The 19,491-nt window shown below is 44.1% G+C and overlaps 1 protein-coding gene across 1 annotated transcript; it reads left to right on the top strand.

The window, feature by feature from the left end:
- The first annotated feature begins 12,985 nt into the window (after positions 1 to 12,985).
- On the top strand, positions 12,986 to 16,121 carry LOC136509658 (uncharacterized). The gene is made up of 4 exons (XM_066504402.1): positions 12,986 to 13,815; positions 14,851 to 15,052; positions 15,155 to 15,610; positions 15,705 to 16,121. Exons 1-4 carry the CDS (start codon positions 12,986 to 12,988, stop codon positions 16,119 to 16,121), a joined length of 1,905 nt encoding a protein of 634 aa, XP_066360499.1.
- Positions 16,122 to 19,491: the final 3,370 nt, after the last annotated feature.

The raw sequence follows: 19,491 nt of genomic DNA, 5'->3' as shown, positions 1-19,491 counted from the left end.
GCTATTAAAAACTAGTATTCACCGTTCATTTGTAGCATGCATAGCACACTTCATTGTTTAGAGATATAAAGAATTTTAGAGTTTTTTTAATTTTATTTGTTTATAAAATGAGAAATTTATAGTGTATTAAAAAATGAGTATAGAGAGTAGATGGCAACTGCTTCCGGGTCCTCGGCCTCTCATGGGTTTCCAAAGCGACTTAGGCCGGGCCTCCCACTCATTGCATGCGGCAAGTGTTGTGGTGAGACGAAGATTGTGATGGAGTACCGAGTGAAGAAGGAGGGTCCCAACAAGGGTCGCATTTTCTACAAGTGTTCGGATCGCAATGTGAGTTATTTTATCGTATTTAATGACTATGGTTAGTTTATACCTATTTTCATGATAGTTGTGATTAAAGTTCTAATTTTCTGTTTTAATTTCAGTGGAATGGCACTGGATGTTCAGGCTTCTACTGGGAGGAAGAGTATGTTGAACTCGTGCAAAAATATCTTGCACAACAGGCAGATATGGCGGCTAATGAGGCAGTGATCCAGCCGAAGAAGCCCAAAGATGTTGAACAAACGGGAGATCTGTCTGTTTTAGTTGGGATTGGTCGCGAAATCCTTGTGCTGCTGAAGTCCATTTTAGCTTTAGTGTTTTAGTGGTAGTTGGGATTGTCTATATTGTAGCGAGGCTTTCTGAAATTTATAAATTTTGTGGTGGTATGCATGTTGTATAATTAACTAATTATGTTCTAGGTTTTAATACGGTATTTATGTCATGTAATGCAAATGAGTCGGCATTGGATGTACAATGCTGATCGTCGCTCCCAAGAGTTCATGGACGGCATGCATTCTTTGTTACGTGCGGCCGAGGCAAACAAACGCGATGGTTTCATGTGCTGCCCATGTGCCGTATGTAAGAATACGATGGAATATGCTAACTCAAAGACTCTTCATTCACACTTGTTCAAGTCGGGTTTCATGCCAAACTATATTTGTTGGACGAAGCACGGAGAAACCGGAGTTGTAATGGAAGAAGGTGAAGAAGAACAATGGGGCGATGATGACATTTTTGCTGAATATGGTGCCTTCAATGATACTGCAATAGGGGAAGTTGAAGAAGAGGTGGGGGCAAAGGAGAAGCCCGCTGAAGAAGAGGTGGGGGCAGAGGAGAAGCCCACTGAAGAAGAGGTAGGGGTAGAGGAGGAGTCCGCTGACGATCTTGGTCAGGCCATTCATGATGCACAAAGAGAATGCGAAAGTGAAAAGGAGAAGATCAAGTTCGACCGCATGCTAGAGGATCACAAGAAATTGCTATACCCAACTTGTGATGCGGGGCAGAAAAAGTTAGGTACCACATTGGAATTGCTGCAATGGAAGGCAAAGAATGGTGTATCTGACAAGGGATTCGCGAAGTTATTAAAAATCCAAAAGAAGATGCTTCCGAAGGATAACGAATTGCCCAGCACTACGTATGAAGCAAAATAGGTAGTCTGCCCTTTAGGATTAGAAATCCAGAAGATACATGCATGTCCTAATGACTGCATCCTCTACCGTGGCACGGAGTACGAGAAGTTGGATGCATGCCCTGTATGTCACGCATCACGGTATAAGATCAGGCGAGATGACCCTGGTGATGTTGAGGGCGAACGTCTCAAGAAGAAAATCCCTGCCAAGGTTATATGGTATGCTCCTATAATACCATGCTTGAAATGTCTTTTTAGAAACAGAGACCATGCAAAGTTGTTGCGATGGCACAAAGAAGACCGTAAAGTAGACAATATGTTGAGACACCCTACTGATGGGTCCCAGTGGAGAGCAATCGATAGAGAATTCCCCGAGTTTGCAAGTGACGCAAGAAACTTAAGGTTTGCTTTAAGTACGGATGGTATGAATCCTTTCGGGGAGCAGAGCAGTAGTCACAGCACTTGGCCTGTTACTCTATGTATCTACAACCTTCCTCCCTGGTTATGCATGAAGCATAAGTTTATTATGATGCCGGTGCTCATCCAAGGCCCAAAGCAACCTGGCAACGACATCGATGTGTGCATGAGGCCACTAGTTGAAGAACTTCTACTTTTGTGGAACAAGCCAGGTGTACGCGTGTGGGATGAGCACAAGCATGAGCACTTTGACCTGCAAGCATTGTTGTTCGTAACAATCAATGATTGGCTAGCTCTAAGTAATCTTTCAGGACAATCAAACAAGGGATATAATGCATGCACGCACTGTTTCGGTGACATGAAAGGTATATTCTTGAAAAAGTGTCGCAAGGTCATGTACCTTGGGCATCGACGACTTCTTCCTACAAATCACCCCGTAAGAAAGAAAGACAAGCATTTTAAAGGTAAGGCAGACCACAAGACCAAGCCTCGCAACTGAACTGGTGAGGACATCCTCGATATGGTCAATGATGTGAAAGTAATATTTGGAAAGGGACCTGGCAGCCAACCTATTTTGAAGGACGCCAACGGTCACGCACCCATGTGGAAGAAGAAGTCCATATTTTGGGAGCAACCCTATTGGCAAGTCCTAGAGGTCCGCAGCGCGATTGACATGATGCACCTGACAAAGAATCTTTGTGTGAACCTGCTAGGCTTCATGGGCGTGTATGGGAAGCCTAAGGACACAATTGAAGCACGACAGGACCTGCGGTGTTTGAAAGAACGAGACAACCTGCATCTAGAGAAGACAGATGATGGACGCCAGTACTTAAGTCCTGCTAGCTACACTCTTAGCAAAGAAGAGAAGGACAGCTTGTTTGAATGCCTAGATAGCATTAAGGTACCATCTGGATTCTCCTCGAATATAAAGGGTATAATAAATGTGCCAGAGAAGAAATTTGGACACTTAAAGTCCCATGACTGCCACGTGCTCATGACTCAATTGCTTCCAGTTGCATTAAGAGGAATTCTACCGCCAAATGTACGTCTAGCCACCGTGAAGCTATGTGCATTCCTTAATGCAATTTCTCAGAAGGCAATCGATCCAACGGATCTAGCGAAACTACAGAATGATGTGGTTCAATGTCTTGTCAGCTTTGAGTTGGTGTTCCCTCCTTCCTTCTTTGATATCATGACACACCTCCTAGTTCATCTGGTCAAGGAGATTACTATTCTCGGTCATGTGTTCCTACACAACATGTTCTCCTTTGAGAGGTTTATGGGAATCCTGAAGAAATATGTTCAAAATCGTGCTCGGCCAGAAGGAAGCATCGCCAAGGGCTACGGAACAGAGGAGGTCATTGAGTTCTATGTTGACTTCATTCCCGATATTAACCCGATTGGTGTTCCTGAATCGCGACACGAGGGAAGACTAAGTGGAAAGGGGACACTAGGGAAGAAAACATATATTGGTAAGGGTGATGATTATTTCAATAAAGCACACTACATAGTTCTACAGAACTCCTTCTTGGTAGATCCGTATATCGAGACACACAAGAACCTCCTCCGATCTGAGTTCTCAGGGAAGTCTGAAGCATGGATTACGCGTCAGCACATGGAAACTTTCATCGACTGGTTACGAAAAGAATGTCAGGGTGATGAGAGTATTGATGAGGAGCTGTATTTGTTGGCTAGGCAGCCATCGTGGCATATCCTCACATACAAAGGGTACGAGACAAATGGGAATACATTTTACACATTAGCATAAGATAAAAGGAGCACCAACCAGAACAGTGGTGTCCGCATAGATGCCACCGACCCTAGTGGGAACAAGCAAATATACTATGGCCGCATAGAGGAGATATGGGAACTAGACTATGCATCTCATTTTAAGGTACCTTTGTTCAAGTGCCAGTGGGTAAAGACGACTGGAGGCGGCATAGCAGTCGACAACCAGTATGGAATGACAATAGTGGACCTCAACAATATTGGGTACAAAGGCGAACCGTTTGTCCTTGCGAAGGATGTGACTCAGGTGTTCTATGTCAAGGACATGTCTACAAAACCGAAGAGAGGGAAAAACGACAACCACCCAATTAATGATGAGCCAAAGCGCCACATAGTTCTTTTAGGAAAAAGAAACATCGTCGAAATCGAAGACAAGTCAGACATGTCAGAAGATTATGAAAAGGATGACCGAATTTCACCCTTCACAGTGAACAAAGACCCTAGCATCCAGCTAAACGATGAGGACACTCCATGGTTATGGCGCGATCATAACCAAGGGACATACGTCAAGAAGAAGTTAATTACTGTGCCCGCTTGATATATATATTGATGTTCAATAGTGTGTATTAGAGATATTATGTAATAATTGTGAATTTATGTTTGATGTTGAATTATGTCACGTTGAAATGATGTAAAAACAAATTTATGCTTCATGTTGGGATTATGTCACGTTGAAATGATGTGAAAACAAATTTATGTTTGATGGTGGGATTATGTCACGTTCAAATGATGTGAAAACAAATTTCCAGTCGAAACACAAGAGTTTTTCTGAATTTAATTAAACACTATATTTTTGCATTATCGAAATAGTAATTTAAACACTATATTGTGTTTTAAAACTTGTTAAAAAATTAAAACTTTAGGTCACATAATTTTCCCGTGTGCAATAAAGCAAAATAGAATCTATATTTTTTTAAAATATTTTTGTCTTTTATTGAATTTTCTGTGCAATTAACTATCCTTTTATCATTTGTGTAAAAAGAAATATATTAAAATCCTAATGAATTGGCGGGCAGCGAAACTATAGTTTGGCTGCCCGCCAAAAACCTTTAGTCCCGGGCGCCACCACCAGCCGGGACTAAAGGCCCTTTAGTCCCGGGCCCTGTTAACGCTCGGGACTAAAGGTCACACCTTTAGTCCCGGCTGATGGTGGCGCTCAGGACTCAAGGTCCTCTCCCTTATATAGCCTATGTGCCCGCCCCAGCCCCTCTTCTTCCTCCTCCCCACTGCCGAGCCAAGCCCTAACAGACCCGCCGCCGCTCGTCCGATCCGCCGCCGACACCGCACCTCGCGAGCGCCCGCACGCACACCGGTGCCCCACCACCTTGACGTTGCACGCCCCGACTAAGCGCGCTCGCTGACGCGCCGCCCTCCGACCACCCCGGCCTGGTGCCCCAACGCCCCACCGCCCTGATGCTCGGTCCCAACGCCAAACTACGGCCCGGCCCGACGCCACGCCGCCCCTGACGCCTGACGCCATGCCGCCCCTGATGCCACGCCGCCCCTGGCGCCCGACGCCACGCGGCCACTGACGCCGCGCGCGCGGCCCTGACGACTCCACCTCGGCCCAGCCGGCCACGACGCTCACGCTGCCACCGACACCGCCCTCGTCATCACCGCCTCCGGATGCCCATCACCGCCGACCCCTACGTACATCGATCGTCACCGCCGACCCCTACGTATGTCGATATGTGTTTGTATGTGATATATGCAGAGGAATGCCTCGTTGTGTTGTATGCGGAGCAACACCGCCTTGTTGTGTTGTATGCGGAGCAACGCCGCCTCGTTGTGTTGTATGCGGAGCAACGCCACCTCGTTGTGTTGTATGCGGAGCAACATCGCCCCGTTGTTGTATATGCGGAGCAACACCGCCCCGTTGTTGTATATGCAGAGCAACGCCGCCCCGTTGTTGTATACCCTAGCGAGAACGACGATTCGCCCTAGCGAGAACAACGATTCGCCCTAGCGAGAACGATGAATTCGCCCTAGCGAGAACGACGAATTCGCCCTGTCGTTCTCGCTAGAGCGAATTGTCATTCTCGCTAAGGCGAATTTGTCGTTCTCGCTAGGGCGAATTCGTCGTTTATATGATTTGTTTACATATATGACTTGTTTATATATATGACTTGTTTATATGACTTGTTTACATATATGACTTGTTTACATATATGACTTGTTGACATATATGATTGTTTACATATATGAATTGTTTATATATATGACTTGTTTATATATGTGACTTAGATTTATTTTGTATATGACTTATTGTACATATATGACTTGTTTACATATATGAATTGTTTATATATATGAATTGTTTATATGACTTGTTTATATATGTGACTTAGATTTATTTTGTTTATGATTTATTGTACATATATGACTTGTTTACATATATGACTTGTTTATATATATGTGACTTAGATAAATTTGTATATGACTTATTGTATATATATATGACTTGTTTATATATGTGACTTAAATTTTGTTAAATTTGTTAGATATGGCTGCTCCGGGAGACAACATGGAGGAAGAAATGATGAATATTATTGCCAATGCTGGTGAGCAGGATGTTGATGACGGAAGTCAATACCTAGCTCTTGAAAATGAGCAAGAAAATGTTTTGCAAGAAAATACAGGCGAGGTATATATACTAAATATATATTATATGTGAATATTGTATATATTTCTATGTACAAAAGATATTTATTTACTTTTTTATATGTAGCCCTCTGGATCGGCGACCACAACGGCGAAGAGCAAAAATGTTCGAGGACTGAAGAAACCACTGGAGGGCCGGTACATAATATCGGAATTCAACATCGAGACAGGCGAACCACTTGGTCCACATAAAAGGAAATTCGTGGAACACTGTGGGTACCTTGTAAGGAACAGAATTCCGATCAGTATCCGTGAATGGAAGAAAAAGATCAACGAGCCTGATGTTAGTTTTGTCTCTGATGTTGACAAGAATTTGCTCTGGAATGATATCCTTGCCCATTTCATGTTGCAAGCGGATGATTATGATGATATCAACGATGATGAATTGAAGGAGCTAGTTTGATCGTGGGCTATGAAGAAGATGGCCACACAATTCCAGACTTGGAAGAAACACCTATGCAACACATACATCAAGAAGAACAAAACGCCAAATTTCAATACTGTTACGGGCTCGATCTCGAAACAGAGGCCCTATTGGAATGATTTCATAGAGTACAAGACATCAATAGAGGGTGAGGCACAGGTGAGAAGGAACCAAGAGAATGCCCGAAAAAAGGTAACCACCATGACATGGGATCAGGTGGCTACGATACTACCATTCTAAAGTGGCAAAAAATGGAAGCGGACATTATTGCCAAGGGGATCGAACCAGAATCAGCCAAGTGGCCCCCACGCTCGAAGAATTAGTTTTTTGGTCATGGGGGAAGACTCGACCCACAGACCGGTCTGGCAGTGTATAGGCAAAAACTCGAAACAGCAGCACGCCGATTGGCTTTTGCTATAGAAGCTAAAGAGATTGGTGTGTTCAAGCCCAATAGAGAGAAGGATGAGCTGACGTATGCCATCGGGACTGCTGAACACACTGGCCGAACCAGAGGCTTAGGATGCAACACTCCATGGGTTCATGGTTTCCCTAATGACAGGGAAACCTACCGAAGCCGCTAGAGAAGCAAGGAGGAGCAAGCAGTGCGGGTGACAATGTTGGAGGAAATGGTGCTTGAAGCAAAGGAGCGAGAAAAAGCAATGGAAGCAAGAATGCAGGAAGAAATCAGAAAGCAAGTGCAGATAGCAATGAGTGCCTAGAGGCAGGCATCAGAGCCAGAAATGAATGTTAATATTAGCCCCCCTGGTCAGTTGAAAAGCAGCTGCGCTTCCACTGAGCTGCCAAAGCAAGATGACGCAGCGCTGCGCTTCCCCATGGATGATGTCACTACTCCAATGACATCAATTGAGCTACATGTTCCAAGGGGGAATGACATAATCAAGGTCACTGTCGGTGTTTTTACTCCTCCAGACCCTACCAAGACACTAAGAATCCATGAGGCACTAATACAACCTGGATATGCTAGGGTCGCAATGGATAAAGTGAGCAAAGGTTATGAGGATCTAGCTCTTGACATTCCTGAAGGTGATGGAGAGAAGACTCTAGGAGAAGCAGAGAAGGCATATATACTATGGCGCAAGCGCTACATCATTATCCCTGGGGCGTCTGCTCCACCGCCAGCAGACATTAGGAGCGGACAAAAGTTACCAAAACAATTTTTTGATAATTTTCTATGGGCATGACTAATAATAAGCATTTACTTATATCTCATTATTTTTTGTACTCACAAAGCAGGGCCTCCGCCAACCAAAGTCCAGTTGTTGCTTCTCCCGACCATCATAGTGCTCAGGGCAATGATGACGCCTTCGAAGGCACTGCTGCATCCCCGCCATCTCCAACTCCTCCGCCGCCTCCAAGGAAGTCCACAACTCCTCCGCCGAGGTCTCCAATGCCTCCACCGCCTCCAAAGTCTGCACTGCCTCCAAGGCGGTCTCCAACGCCTCCCCCGCCTCCAAGGAAGCCAGCCCCTAAGAGGTTCGCCCCGCAAACGAAGCTGTTGCCCTGCCCGCCGGCAAAGAAGCAGAAAGCAAATACTCATCCAGTTATTCCCCAAAAACTATCTTATGAGAAAAGTGAACAGGAATTAAAGGATGCAGTACAAAAAGAAGTGATAGATTTCTTTGAAGGTGCAAAACAGGCACGATGAGCGAGGGAGAACCCGAAGCCATCATACTTCTTCCTACCTCCAGATCAGCTAAGAAAGAAGTTGGAACAAAAAAACGAGATTCTCTTAAGAGCGCCGCGAAACAACCGATATCGGACTATGACCGCTCTCTCACCAAGTCATATGAGGCGGCACAAAAAAAGAAGAGAGTAGGGAAAGGTGCTGCACAACTCGGACAACAATCGCAACAATCAACCCCCCCCTTGTCGTTCCTAACGAATATGGTTCAAACTTAAACTTAGTGGAGGAGGTAGGCGGCTATGAGTCGTTTCTTCGGTTTTATGAGGACACTGGTTTGAACCTTGCCGAAGTGCTCGCTGAAGGACCATCTGCTCCAGAAGTGGATCCTTATAAGAAATTTGTACCAGGCCAGAGTCTATACAACCCAGAGAAATTAGGTGAACTAGGTACGCAAATGTACCTGCTAAACGGGTGGTACATGTCGGCGTCTGATGCGGGACAAATCTATCTTTCTGTCAGAATTAGAAACCACCATTACTTCCGTGGCAATGACATTATCTATGTCGAGCTTCCAGAATTACACCAACTATGCCACCTGAACTCTCTCAACAAAAGTCTCATTAGCTGCTATTATCTGTAAGTGTGATTATTTTCTACTATATTCACAATTTCTTTATTATATATTCACAATATATATATTCACAATTTTCATGTATGCAGATATGAGATGACAGAACTTAGAAAGAGAAAGGATAATGATGTTGGGTTCGTTGATCCGTATGTCGTATACAAATACCCTAACCCCCCGAAGGATTATAAGCCTCAACCTGAGAGAAATCTCATGAATTTCTTAGTGAACCAACGCGACAAGAAGAAGATACTTTTCCCCTACAACTTCAAGTGAGTGTTATTATAAGTAATTAATGTCAATCATATATATGGGACATCAATATTTCCTTACTAGCTAGTTACCTCTCTCTCTCTCTCTCTCACACACACAATCATATATATGGGACATCAATATTTCCTTACAAGCTAGTTACCTCTCTCTCTCTCTCTCTCACACACACACACACACACACACACATATATATATATACATATATATATATATACATATATATATATATATATATATATATATATGTTTTTGCAGCAATCACTGGATATTGATGGTCATCGATATGGCCAATAGTAGATTGAAAATCTTAGACTCGTTGAGAAAACCGCAAACGGAGCATCAAGACATGATAGATATTATACAAGGGTAATTAATTTAGTTTCTCTATAACAACATATATATATAATGGCACCGATCTCTCAACAATTATTAAAGGTTAAATTATTTTTTTATTTTATTGGGAGCAGGGTTTGAAAAAGGTTCATTAAGGAACAAAAAATGAAATATTGTAAAGCGCCACTGGGTGTAATCGCACACAAAGTAAGTACTATAACTACACATTTATATTCAATTAACACCATATGATGATTTCAATTCACCCTAATTGATTTTTTTGTCGTAAAAGTGGGTTCTAAGGCAGGAGCAGGGTAACAACTACTGTGGATACTATGTTTGCGAGTTCATCATGGCGTACTCAAAGAGAACTCCTGAAGAGCAACTCAAAGTACGTATATAAATACTTTTTTCTTTATATTATTTCGATCGTATATTTACAATTTCTTTATTGCTCTCATTTGTATAAGTAATTACATGAGCAATACACATACATATATATATATATATTAATACTTTTTCCTTTAACTTTTATTGAAGACTGAATGGTTGAGGGAAAGAGTCATACGACTTGACCAACTTAAAGCAATTCGAGAGACTATAGCAGGATTTCTAAATGACCAGGTAATCAACCCCAACGGCGAGTACAATGACGATCCGAATGAAACGTGGATGCCAAATCTGGAGCAGTGAATTGCTAAGGACATAAACAATTTATATATCAAACCTTTGTAATATATATATATATATATATATATATATATATATATATATATATATATATATATATATATATATGCACATATTATATGTACATAAAATAACGTGTGTATATATATGATCATCATATATATATGCTTGTACGCGTATATTCGTTTGTTATTTATGTACAAAGTTCGAACGAAAACTTACGCGTGCAAAGTACACATATATATTACTATTAGCAGCGTATTCGAAAATGTATTTTAATATCAAAACTAATCATTATATGAAAAAAGAAACCAAAAATAGAAACCAGAAAAAGGGAAAAAAAGAGGGACATTTAATCCCGGTTGGTAACACCAACCGGGACTCAATGTCCTGCCCCGTGGCGGTCCCTGACCAGGCCTGGAGGCCCCCTTTACTTCCGGTTGGTGTTTTCAACCGCCCCCTTTAGTCCCGGGCGTCAAGCCGGGACTAAAGGAGGGTACATTTAGTCCCGGATTGGTACTCCCGGTTGGGAAACCGGGACTAAAGGGGTTTTCCAACCAGGAGCAAAAAGCCTTGCTGCACCAGTGTAATTTTCAGGTATGTTGGACACGCATTAATTTGATGGGCATATTTGCACAGACAAAATTCATGTATGATTGGGCATGCGGCGCAGGTTACTTGCATAAAAAAAAATCGGCCAAAATTTAAAAATTGGACTTAAGACAACGCTAGGAATTTATTTATTCAGGGATAGAGGAAGTATTAGTTGATGAAATGTAATAAGGTAACAAGTTGATGACCTGTCAATTTATTTTGTTCAAGATAATTATAAAATCTTTTTTTAAACGACAATTATAGAATCATTAGGCTAAGCGGAAGTATAAAATCACACATGAAATACGTTTCCAAAGAAATCAGTCAAATATCCAGTCAGGTGCTAGTGCTACAATAAATGATGATACACGTGTCTGAGTATATATATTCCACGCAAGACTGCTCGTTCAATTCCTGGCCGCCCAGGAAAAAACTCGTCAAATTTCTTTGGCACGAGAATGAAAAATGTGATTAACAAATAGCCAACACGGTGGAGACCGTACGCTGACTTTCCTGATGTTTTAGGTGCGACCAAATGTGAAGCAAACCACCGAGGGTTTGTGCGCCGTACGTACATACATACACTGGCTGTTTAATGTCGACGTAGACGACCCCGGATACGGAGTGCTATTACAGCTTATATAGCGGTTTATAATAATTATGTATATATATCATGAACGATGAATATAAATAGACATTCAATTATATAAGAAATAGCTTATGAGAGAGCAATAAAATAGTCATAACATCGTGATTATTCACTAGCACTATCAAAAACAGTAGCCTCAATATAGTCTCATGATAGTTAAAACGGGTTAGAGTTATTTGGTGCATATCGTAGCACGCTATTGCGTAGGCTAAAAAGAATTATGGACCGAGCGGCCTTTTACCTTAAATATCAGCCGCTAAGTTCTAACTCGCTAAATCTGGTTAGATACATAGCGTGTAGATGCTATAGCAGTCCCAACAAATGCTATTTAAGGCCTATTTGGATCCACTTGACTAAACTTTAGTCACCCCTTTTAGTTCCGTTTTATAGTCCCTAAAGACCCAAATAGAAGGATTAGTCCATTAGTCCCATAGCGAGTGACTAAAGTAAAGGGGACTAAACTAGGAAAAAGACACCCCCTGCCCCTAATTAATGCGTGCCTGGCTCCTCACGCCCTCCCCAAGGCAGACCCACCCAGCCTGCCACCGTCGTCCCACCGGGCGCTCGGAGGAGCCGCCATGCCTGCCGGAGCCGCCGTGCCACCACGCATGCATGAGCCACCGCCATCGCTGCGCGCGCTGGCCAGCCAGTTTCACCCGCCGCCGCACCTCCACACCATCCGATACACACCGCCGCCGTGCTCGGAGCCCGCCGCCGCCGCCACGCCTTCCGGAGCCGACGCGCAAGGAGCACGCCGCCACTGCTCTGAGAGAGAGAAAGGAGTGAAGGGGCATTTTGATCTTTGTATAGTAGGGTTAATGGCCTTTAGTCCCTCCGTCCAAATAGGGTAGGGACTAAAGTTTAATCCAGGAACTAAACTTTAGTCCATGGACTAATCCAAATAGTCTCTTGGTACCATGGCCGTATGCACGCACACTAGCTAGTCCACGTACGTAAATTGATTAGCTCATGCGATGCATTTAAAAGATACGGAAAAAAATGCAGATGTTTCGATCGGCCAACTCCAATCTGAATATCTGATGCATTTGCAGCCAACGCAATGAATGCACGCTGAATTGAAACGCGCAGCGCAGCTGCGCAGGAAGTAGAACGGGCGAGCATTTGGTCACCAGAACAAAGCATTCGCTTTGACCCGTCGGCATTAGACTAGTCTACTGAGTACTGCCACTTCGACGATCTTCCCTGTTCCTTTCCGTTTTCTTCTTCCTCCTCCTGTTTTCGACGTTGTTGTTGAACTCTCCTGCAGTGCAATGCAAATGGCTATATCTACCTGCCTCCATACAAAGCTTCAGCCCACACAAGAAGCTAAACAGACACCACACACGTGCAAGTAACAAGCCATTGCCGCCGTTGCCATCTCATCCACCACCACTACCATTGCCAGCGTCGACGACGTACGTTTTCAGTGGAGGACAATGCTATCTGTGCAAGCAGCCACGGCGCCCATGGCGAAGAAGGAGGCATCGGCAGAGGAGGCCAATAAGAGCATGGCCGCCCTGATGGGCCTGCTCCGTGCAACCATGTCGGAGGAAGAAAAGGCCGGCGGTGCGGTGGCAGCCATCGGCGGAACCGGGGAAGAGAAGGTGGAGTGGCTCCGGTCGCAGCTCATCGGCAAGGACGCCGAGTTCGACACGCCGTTCGGCCGCCGCGCGATGACGTACGCCGACCAGACGGCGTCCGGCCGGAGCCTGCGCTACATCGAGGACTACCTCGTCAAAGAGGTCCTCCCCTTCTACGGCAACACGCACACGGAGGACAGCCACGTCGGGAGCAAGACGACGCGGCTGGTGCACAAGGCGGCGCGCTACGTGAAGCGCTGCGTGGGCGCCGGCCCCGGCGACGCTCTGCTCTTCTGCGGCTCCGGCACCACGGCGGCCATCAAGCGGCTGCAGGAGGTGATGGGCATCGCCGTGCCCTCCGTCGAGCTGCGCGCCCGCGTCGCGTCGCAGCTGCGCGCCGAGGAGCGGTGGGTGGTCTTCGTGGGGCCCTACGAGCACCACTCCAACCTGCTGTCGTGGCGCCGGAGCCTCGCCGAGGTCGTCGAGATCGGCGTCGACGCCGACAGCGGGCTCCTCGACGTGGCCGCGCTCCGCCGCGCGCTCGCCTCGCCGGAGTTCGTGAACCGGCCCATGCTGGGGTCCTTCTCCGCGTGCAGCAACGTGACGGGCGTCGTCACGGACACGCGGCACATCGCGCGCGTCCTTCACGAGCATGGCGCCTTCGCGTGCTTCGACTTCGCCGCCAGGTGAGAAGTCAGAATAACAAAGAAAATAACAAATGCATCTTAACGTAGCTTTCATGATCAGTTCATGAGAGCGATAGAATGTCTCTCTCATCTTATTTTAGTCTTGCATGAGTGCTGACAGCATGACAAAGATGGATTTGACATTCTAGGATACGGCTGACTTATTTTAGTCTTCAATTTTCTTGTTATTGACTTGCTCAAAATTGGTGTACGTCACAATGGGGAAATTATATGCGCCTTAGTTTTAGAAATGATCAAAATTGCATAGTCGTCGCATGGGAAAATTCTTCTATCTGTGCACACAAAATTACAAATTTGCAAGTAGGGAGAAACAATCTCTTCAGCATTGAATTTTTACTTTGCTGTACACACAGAGCTGACAAGTAAACATTTATGTCATTACACGCTACTGGCTTTGAATATATTTGACCCATTAGACATCGATCTATATCAGTGCAGACCTAGCTAGTTTTATCCGCTGTTTGTTGAATATATATGACTACATGACAGCACATGATCGAACTGCCGATCTTGATCCAAAAGTATATATTTCACGTTAAGTATGAACTGGAACTAGTTATATGTTGACCTGCTGTGTATCTTGTTTCCCTCTTGAAGTGGACTGATTATATTGCTTGCAGCATTACTCTTTTCTAGCTAATGATGTCAGGGGAAGAAATTAAATGGCGACCGAAAATTCTGGTGAATTCATTTTGACTCAGAAAAAATGGACTTTTTTTTGGCGAGGAGAAAAAAATGACTTTGACTGGACGACCAAAGTTATAATTAAGCGGTCTAGATCTGTATATAGGTCAACCACGAAATTTCTTGTTCTTAACATAGAAATCCATCCATGGACTTTAACCCCGTTAATAAACCACGCTATCAGCAGAATGAATTTCGATCAGAAATAGTATTAGGGATGACATATATTTTGCAATTTTGCACATCAGTTCAGTTGTGCTTCAGAATGAGCACATAAAAGAAATCCATGCATCATCAGTTCTAACAAGGTAGTTCCTTTAATTTGTGCAGTGGACCATACGTGAAGATTGACATGAAATCTGGTGAAATCGACGGCTACGACGCTGTCTTCTTGAGCCCACACAAATTTGTTGGTGGACCAGGCACATCAGGCATCCTTGTGATGAACAAAGCGCTGTACCGGCTCAACTCCCAGCCTCCATCTACATGCGGTGGTGGCACCGTGGCCTACGTCAATGGCTTCAATGAGGAGGTGAGAGAGCAACCTGTGTTACATACAACTGATACTTATCTTCTACTCCTTGTAAAAAACAAAACTTTAACAAGAATTGTATTGTATATATGACACTTGTAGGATACATTGTACTACGATGATATCGAGGAGCGGGAGGATGCAGGCACGCCACCAATCCTCCAGAAGATCCGTGCATCGCTCGCATTTTGGGTCAAGGAGTACATTGGGTATGACAGGATGAGCCTCAGGGAGCAGGTTTACTCCGAGATGGCAATGAAAAGGCTCGTCAGCAACCCAAACATAAGGGTTCTTGGCAACACGGATGTAGAACGCCTACCCATCTTCTCCTTCCTCATCTACCCTCCTGTCACCAACAATCCTTTGTCTGAAGCTGCTGCTGCTGATGAGCTTGGTTGCAAGCGTCTCCCACTCCATGGCCGTTTTGTCACCAGGCTTCTCAACGATCTTTTCGGCATCCAAGCAAGGGGTGGATGTGCTTGTGCAGGCCCTTATGGCCATACATTGCTTAACATCAAGAACGACCTCTCCCTTCGCATTCGGTCTGCCATTCTTGAGGTATGTATGATCAAACTGTGGGATGGTTATAGTATATATCATCTTTAGTTTGACAAAATTGTACTAATGTTACTGTTATGTCACATTTTTTCAGGGTTATAGTGGACTGAAGCCAGGATGGACCAGGTTAAGTTTTGCTTACTACCTCTCCAAGGAGGAGTTCAACTTCATCCTGGCCGCCATCGAGTTCATCGCGTTGTACGGCCACAGGTTCCTCCCTCTGTACAAATTCGACTGGATTACCGGTGACTGGACATTCCGGAAGCAGGCGATCAAGTACCATATCATGAAGGAGGAGCTGGCTCTTGCCACTGGTCTTCATCTCTTGGCTGAAAATGGTCAGCCAAAGGTTTCAGATAAATTGACGAAGAAACCTGGGGTTAGTCACGACAAGTTTGAGAGCTACTTAGAGCATGCCGAGAAAATAGCACTGTCGTTGCCAGATATTAGTCAGCAGACTGTCAGTATCCCAAGAGGAGTAGACCCTGACTTGGTTCTCTTTCATATATAGTGAACATCTTTGTTCCAAAATATATAGTGAACATAGACTATGACTGTAACAATAAAAGGCAGCGTGGCATAGCATCTGAGTTTGCCAAAACAGATTGTTACACTTACACATGACACTATGTGAGAGTTGTACAATCAGAGTTAACCTAGTTATCAATTTTCTAAAAATGGTTCCCCTTTCCAGACTCTACCTTGTGTGGGAGCTTCCAGTACATCACAAAAAATAAACACAAAGAATTCCAAAGCGTGACGGGCAGTGTTATTTTCTATGCATCACAGGTCCCCATGGCTGTGGAATTTTTATTTCTTAATACATTTTTCTTTGGATTTTACAAAACTGTACCCTGCATCTGTTCAATTACGGAAATCACCTATTGTCTTTCATTGGAAAATGACTTTGAAATTTCTTTTTCTTGGTGGACGAGACCTAAGATCGTCTGATGGTAAGACGAATTTGTATAATTGTTTATGGGCGAGAATGATGTGATGCGAGCTTGATCCCATTTAATCTGAGTCTTCACTTTCTATGTTGCATATACGGATCGCGACAAGCACGGTGCTCTTTTTTCTCTCTCTCATGTTGAAATAAACTAGTGAGTGAAGCCACTTCAATTATTTTGCTTCATCAGCTCCGGGTTCTATTAAAGGAGGCAAAATAGGAAAGAAAAAGAAGCAATTAAATCTATGATTGACTTTTCAGACAAAAAGGCAGAACTTTCAACTCTTTCTCCAAAATGAGATCGCTGTCTAAAATATAGAATATCTCATTTGTTGAGAGAAGAAGAAATTGCTTGGTTCGAACATTCAAAGACGAAAAACCTATTAGAAAGTGACAACAACACAAAATATTTCCATCTTATTGAAAATGGCAAGCAAAGTAAAAAACGTATGTTCTAGTTGGAAGGGAGTAATGCAATGTTAAAAGATGAAAATGAATTAAAATAACACATTACTTCAAATTACCAGATTTTGTTCGATCCACCTAAGGAAAACACAATTTCGTAATGATGGAGCAGAGTCGATGATATCCCACAAGTTTCAGAAATAGAGAATGAAATCCTAATAACTATGTTTATCAAAAATGAGGTCAAGGAGCCTACTTTCCAAATGGAGCATAACAGAGCTCCTGGACTAGATGTTTGATGCTGCTATGTTCTATGATTTCTTTAAAGAAGAATTACCACTTTTCAGCCTCAATTTTGGTATCATTACTTTGCTACCAAAGTGCCAAGAAGCTATTACAATCTAACAATACAAACTGATTTACCTTCTAAATGTGAGCTTCAAAATATTTACTAAGATAATAACAAATGGAATCAACAAGGTAGCGCAGAAAGTTATACAACCCTCACAAACAGCTTTAATACTTGGTAGATATATTCTTGAAGGAGTCATAATTTTACATAGGATTATTCATGAGTTACATAGAAAAAAGATAAATGGGGTGATTTTTAAGGTTGATTTTGAAATGGCATATGATAAAGTTAAATGGCCTTTTCTCCAGCAAACCAGCGGAGTGAAATGATTCTTACTTTTGTGGTGCCAATGGGTTCATCAATTTGTTTTTGGAGGTATTGTTGCAGTAAAGGTAAATGATGATGTGGTTGCGAACACAAGGTTGATATGTGCCCTTGTGGTTCGGTTTTGTGATGAGTGATTGTCAACTTGATTCGCGTCTTGGGTTGAGTTTGTGAACTAACCATGGCGTGAGTTGGGTTGTGCAACATATCTCTTGGCTTGTGGTGTACAGGTGTGGAGCTTGGAGGCGGTGGTCGACGGCGAGGTGAAAGTCAAGTAGGGACATGCCGTGCCGATGGACCGGGAGCGGTGATGGATGGACGTGAGGCTTGGACCGAGGGACCAGGAGGCCGGGTGACCAGCCACAGTGGCTGACATCTGGGGGCATCGACAAGCACAAGTGTACTTGGGAGTGACCATGTTGACCGAGTCAAGATGACGGACGTGCAAGTCGAGCAGAGGCTCTAGAAGACTTGGTGGCCGGGCGGTCGAGGACGAAGGTAACACACATCGAGATGTGGGGGACGTGTATGGAGTACGCTACTCGCGGACAGTTTGGTGGTTTGGGCCTTAAAACCATCGGGCGGACGGTTTTCGGGTTTGGGCCTCAAAACCCAGGTGGAGGTTCCGAGGAGGAACGGGGCAGCACGTGGTGGAATCATAGAGGTTGCGTCGAGGCGAAGCAAATCTGTGCAGGAAGCATGGCTGTCTGATCGATAGAAAAAGAGTTGGACCATTACTCCCTCGGGTCAAGTGGTTCGCTCAAAGTGTCTATGGGCATTAGTGGAATTGTGTAATAGGCCTATAAATAAGATGGGGCTGCCTCCACTCCACCCTATCACTTCAGTCAACATTTTCTTTCTTCCTTGCTAGGGTTCCTACCTCTAGATTGTTGTGATCCACAGATGAACTGATCAAAATATGTGTACTCCAAATCTAAGTGGGAAGTGAGGCCTTTACCTCACCTTGTCCTCCGGGATCAAATCATGAGGTGTGTCTTGTGATTTTCATTTTGTGTTTGTTGATGGTCCTTAAGCACCAATTTTGAGCATCAACTCCTACATAAAATGACATGGAATGAATCTTAAACCATAGTCATAGGACTTATTTCTAACCATTTCCATGAGTTTTGGTGGCTCCAAGTGTTTTGCAGGATATGCTTTAAATATATACGAAAGGACCATATACAAAGATGGGACTGAGATGGCATCCCAATGAGCATCACTACAAACAATCTCAAATGCCATATTTGAGCTCACCATGTCGAAGTTCTCATCAAGATACATGAAATAGAGTTTTGATTCACCCAATTCGGAGTCTAGACGAGAAAGTTATGCATTCCAGAAGTTCGTGAAATGGGCGCCTGGGCTGAAACAGGACGTCGGGCGACCCCAAACTGAGCCCAAACCCTGTTAAACTTTGTCCAAAGCCTTTTTACACACTATAGGGCCCAAGAGAAGGTTGGTTTGCACAAATGGAGGCCATAGGGGCATTGTTCGATGGCCCAAGGCATCGCCTAACGTGCCAAGTGGGCCCAACCACCTCCACCGACTTCCAGCATGCCGCCATGCACCTCAGATGATCTCAGGCATCCATTCCAAGTCGGTTCTATGGGGGTTTCATCCAATGGTGGCCAAGCAACATCATGCGGATTGTTGACGTGGCGCTAGAGTAGCCCCTACTCCACCTCTCCACTATAAATAGGACCCTCACTCCTTACTTGTAACATACGCCACAAGAGAAGTTCTCTCTACTCTCTCAAGATGTAGCTTTAGTGTGCAAGTGCTAGTGGGAGTTAGAGTGAGTGGAAGAATGCCTTGGTCTTAGGGAAGGTGGAGCGGAGCTAGCTTCGG

The sequence above is a fragment of the Miscanthus floridulus genome, chromosome 15 (genome assembly GCF_019320115.1).
Source record: "Miscanthus floridulus cultivar M001 chromosome 15, ASM1932011v1, whole genome shotgun sequence".
Lineage (NCBI taxonomy): Eukaryota > Viridiplantae > Streptophyta > Magnoliopsida > Poales > Poaceae > Miscanthus > Miscanthus floridulus.
The sequence above is the reverse complement of the archived record's forward strand: the minus strand, read 5'-3'. Positions and strand labels throughout refer to the sequence as shown.

Coding starts and splice junctions, on each gene's coding strand:
- LOC136509658 (XM_066504402.1), top strand. CDS start 12,986: ATGCTATCTGTGCAAGCAGCCACGGCGCCCATGGCGAAGAAGGAGGCA. Junction 13,816..14,850: donor TGCTTCGACTTCGCCGCCAG/GTGAGAAGTCAG, acceptor TAATTTGTGCAG/TGGACCATACGTGAAGATTG. Junction 15,611..15,704: donor TTCGGTCTGCCATTCTTGAG/GTATGTATGATC, acceptor ACATTTTTTCAG/GGTTATAGTGGACTGAAGCC.